This window comes from Phaethon lepturus, unplaced genomic scaffold, assembly GCF_000687285.1.
Source record: "Phaethon lepturus isolate BGI_N335 unplaced genomic scaffold, ASM68728v1 Scaffold49830, whole genome shotgun sequence".
Classification (NCBI taxonomy): Eukaryota; Metazoa; Chordata; class Aves; order Phaethontiformes; family Phaethontidae; genus Phaethon; species Phaethon lepturus.
This window is the reverse complement of record NW_010512156.1, coordinates 1-2,488: the sequence shown is the minus strand read 5'-3', so window position 1 is coordinate 2,488 and position 2,488 is coordinate 1. Positions and strand designations below refer to the sequence as shown.

Here is a 2,488-nt window from a genome sequence, read left to right as displayed (position 1 = left end):
GGGATGGATGAGGAATCCGAACGGACCAAGCGCTGGGAAGGAGGCTACGAGAGAACATGGTAGGCTGTCCCTTTCCCCGCCTCGCCACCTTCTTGGTGAACGACGAGAAAAATCACCCTTCTGCTCAGTTACGATCTGTTTTGCTTAGGGAAATTCTTAAAGAAGATGAATCCGGATCGCTGAAAGCCACCATCGAGGACATCCTTTTCAAGGCAAAGAGGAAAAGGTATTATTTGTTGCCACGAGCCTGCTGATAATACTGGTTTAGTCACTTACAAGGACTTAATCATTATGAAACTGGGATCTCTAGGTAGAGTAAGCATATCAGCGTGCCTGCAATATATTTTTGTGTCCTTACCCCTTCTGAGTTCCAGATGCATGCTTCTTGCCTGCTGCTTATTAATTGTGCCAAAAAAACCCTAAAATTTATTTTTAGCTTTAATCTTAAGACTGAATGTTAGTTTTAGTATCCTGGCACCAGATTTGTGTTTCAAATGGTAAAAAAAATTGCTAGATTAAATCTAGATTTGTTTTATTTCAGTTTATGTTAAAATATTCAAATTTGAATAAAAATCTAAAGTTCTGTTAAACCTGGTAGTAAGAAATACTTTTTGTTTGTTTTCTGAGAGGCAGGAAATCTATTTGTAATTGAATTGTCTTCTTTTCAGTGTAAATAAGTGTGGTTTGTTGTTGCTTCATATTTGCCAGAAGCCTAGTATTGTATTGGTTCCAGATTTTTGCTTTAGGAACAATTCATTCATTTACATCTTACTTAAATCCTTTTGTGTTTTATTAGACTCTATGATCATCAAGGACAAGTTCGACTTGGAATGGTATGTTAATGTCTTAAGCTTTGTGTGTCCTGCATCCAAAACTACTTGAATAGAGGCAGTGTGCCAGATCTGAAATACACTTTTGCTGACTTAATGTGTGTGGGACCAAAGCTTGCATTTTCCACCAAACTTTGTGTTTTTTTTTTAAACATTCTTTGTTCTTTGGCAGGGTGGGATGCAGAGCATGAGTATTCAGAGGTGGAGGTTTGGCATGTTCACTGTACCAGGGTGTGTTTTTCAACAGCAGTCAGATGACACACACCCATGCTGTCGATTTTTAATTTATGTGAAAAATGGGCATAATTTAAATGAGTTGGAAGTAACAACACTACTTTATACAACACTGAGCTCTTCAAATGAAGCGCTGAAGGTGCACACTATGCATATTTTGTAGCTTATCGTGAGAGAAAAAGAACAGTGTGCATTTTTCAAGATACTCCTTTTTTTCATTTTGAAGGAAAAGTGAAAAAATGCATTACTTTTTCAGTTGCTGTTGATTGCATAGCTCAGTATACTGAATTTTCCCTGTTTGAGGGAGGAAGTAGTTGCTTTTTTAAGTAAACGGAATATTGAGCAGTTCGTTTAAATATTTGTTCTGTGAGTGATTATCACTTATGGTGAAAATGCAGATGCGTCACCTTTATGTGGTTGTTGATGGATCAAGAACTATGGAAGACCAAGATTTAAAACCGAACAGACTTACTTGCACTTTGAAGGTACTCAGAAGTTTTCTGTTATTAATCACTGTTTCCCTGTAAACCAGTTCCGTTTTGCATTTAAAAGAATGGCAGTCTTCTGTGAGTAATTACATGCATAGCCTCATCTCTCCTCTCAGACCTACTTTTTTTGTCTTGTTTCTGTTGTTACTCTGTAATTTTCCTGTTTTTTGAATAGTAAAATCTGTGTGACAGTAGTTTGCCTTGTATGAGTACTTCTGTACAGTAAAAACACTTTCTAAGGACATATTATGGAAAGACATGTTATGAAAATTATGTGGAAATTAAGCTGAAGTGTTGCCTGTAATAAGGGATGAAAGAAGAACAAACATACTTTCATTAGACATCTAGGTTGTTTTTTTTCTTACAGTTGTGTTTTGATGAATTCTGGTTGAATGGAGGCTAGACAGGAGTTGAATTGGATTGCTGCTTCAGACTGTAAAGGACTTGAACTGTACATCTTGTACTATATGGTCTTTTTTAACAACACTAAGCATTGAAATCCTGGGTTTTCTTAATTTTGTACTGATTAGTGCTTTTTGGTGTATTGTAAACCTCTATTTAGAACAAACAGTAATCTAGAACTTCAAATTTACAAGTGAATAAAATAAGGGGTGGCTAGTTTCTGAAATTGACATTGCATTGGTTACATGGGAGGAAGAACTCAATTCCCCCCCCCCCTTTTTTTTTTTTCAATCATACTTGATGTTTTCAGAATACCACCAACTTAATGCATATGGAATAAAACTGTATTTAGTTTTTAATGGTCTTAACTTTTCTTCATAGTTATTGGAATATTTTGTTGAAGAGTACTTTGACCAAAATCCTATTAGTCAGGTATGTACAACCATGCAAGAAATAAGTAACTGAAAGGTATTTTAAAAGTTAATTTTAAGTTTTAACACTATCTAGTGTGAACCTCATGAGGTTCAACAAGGC

General features: G+C 35.7%; 1 protein-coding gene across 1 annotated transcript; it reads left to right on the top strand.

Moving 5' to 3' along the window:
• Positions 1–3: 3 nt before the first annotated feature.
• Positions 4–2,386, top strand: LOC104619881 (general transcription factor IIH subunit 2-like; the record flags this gene model as incomplete). The annotated part of the gene is made up of 5 exons (XM_010285919.1): positions 4–59; positions 149–226; positions 797–833; positions 1,463–1,549; positions 2,336–2,386. Coding segments are annotated over exons 1-5 (309 nt in total), but the record flags the coding sequence as incomplete, so codon positions are not given.
• Between the last annotated feature and the right edge of the window lie 102 nt (positions 2,387–2,488).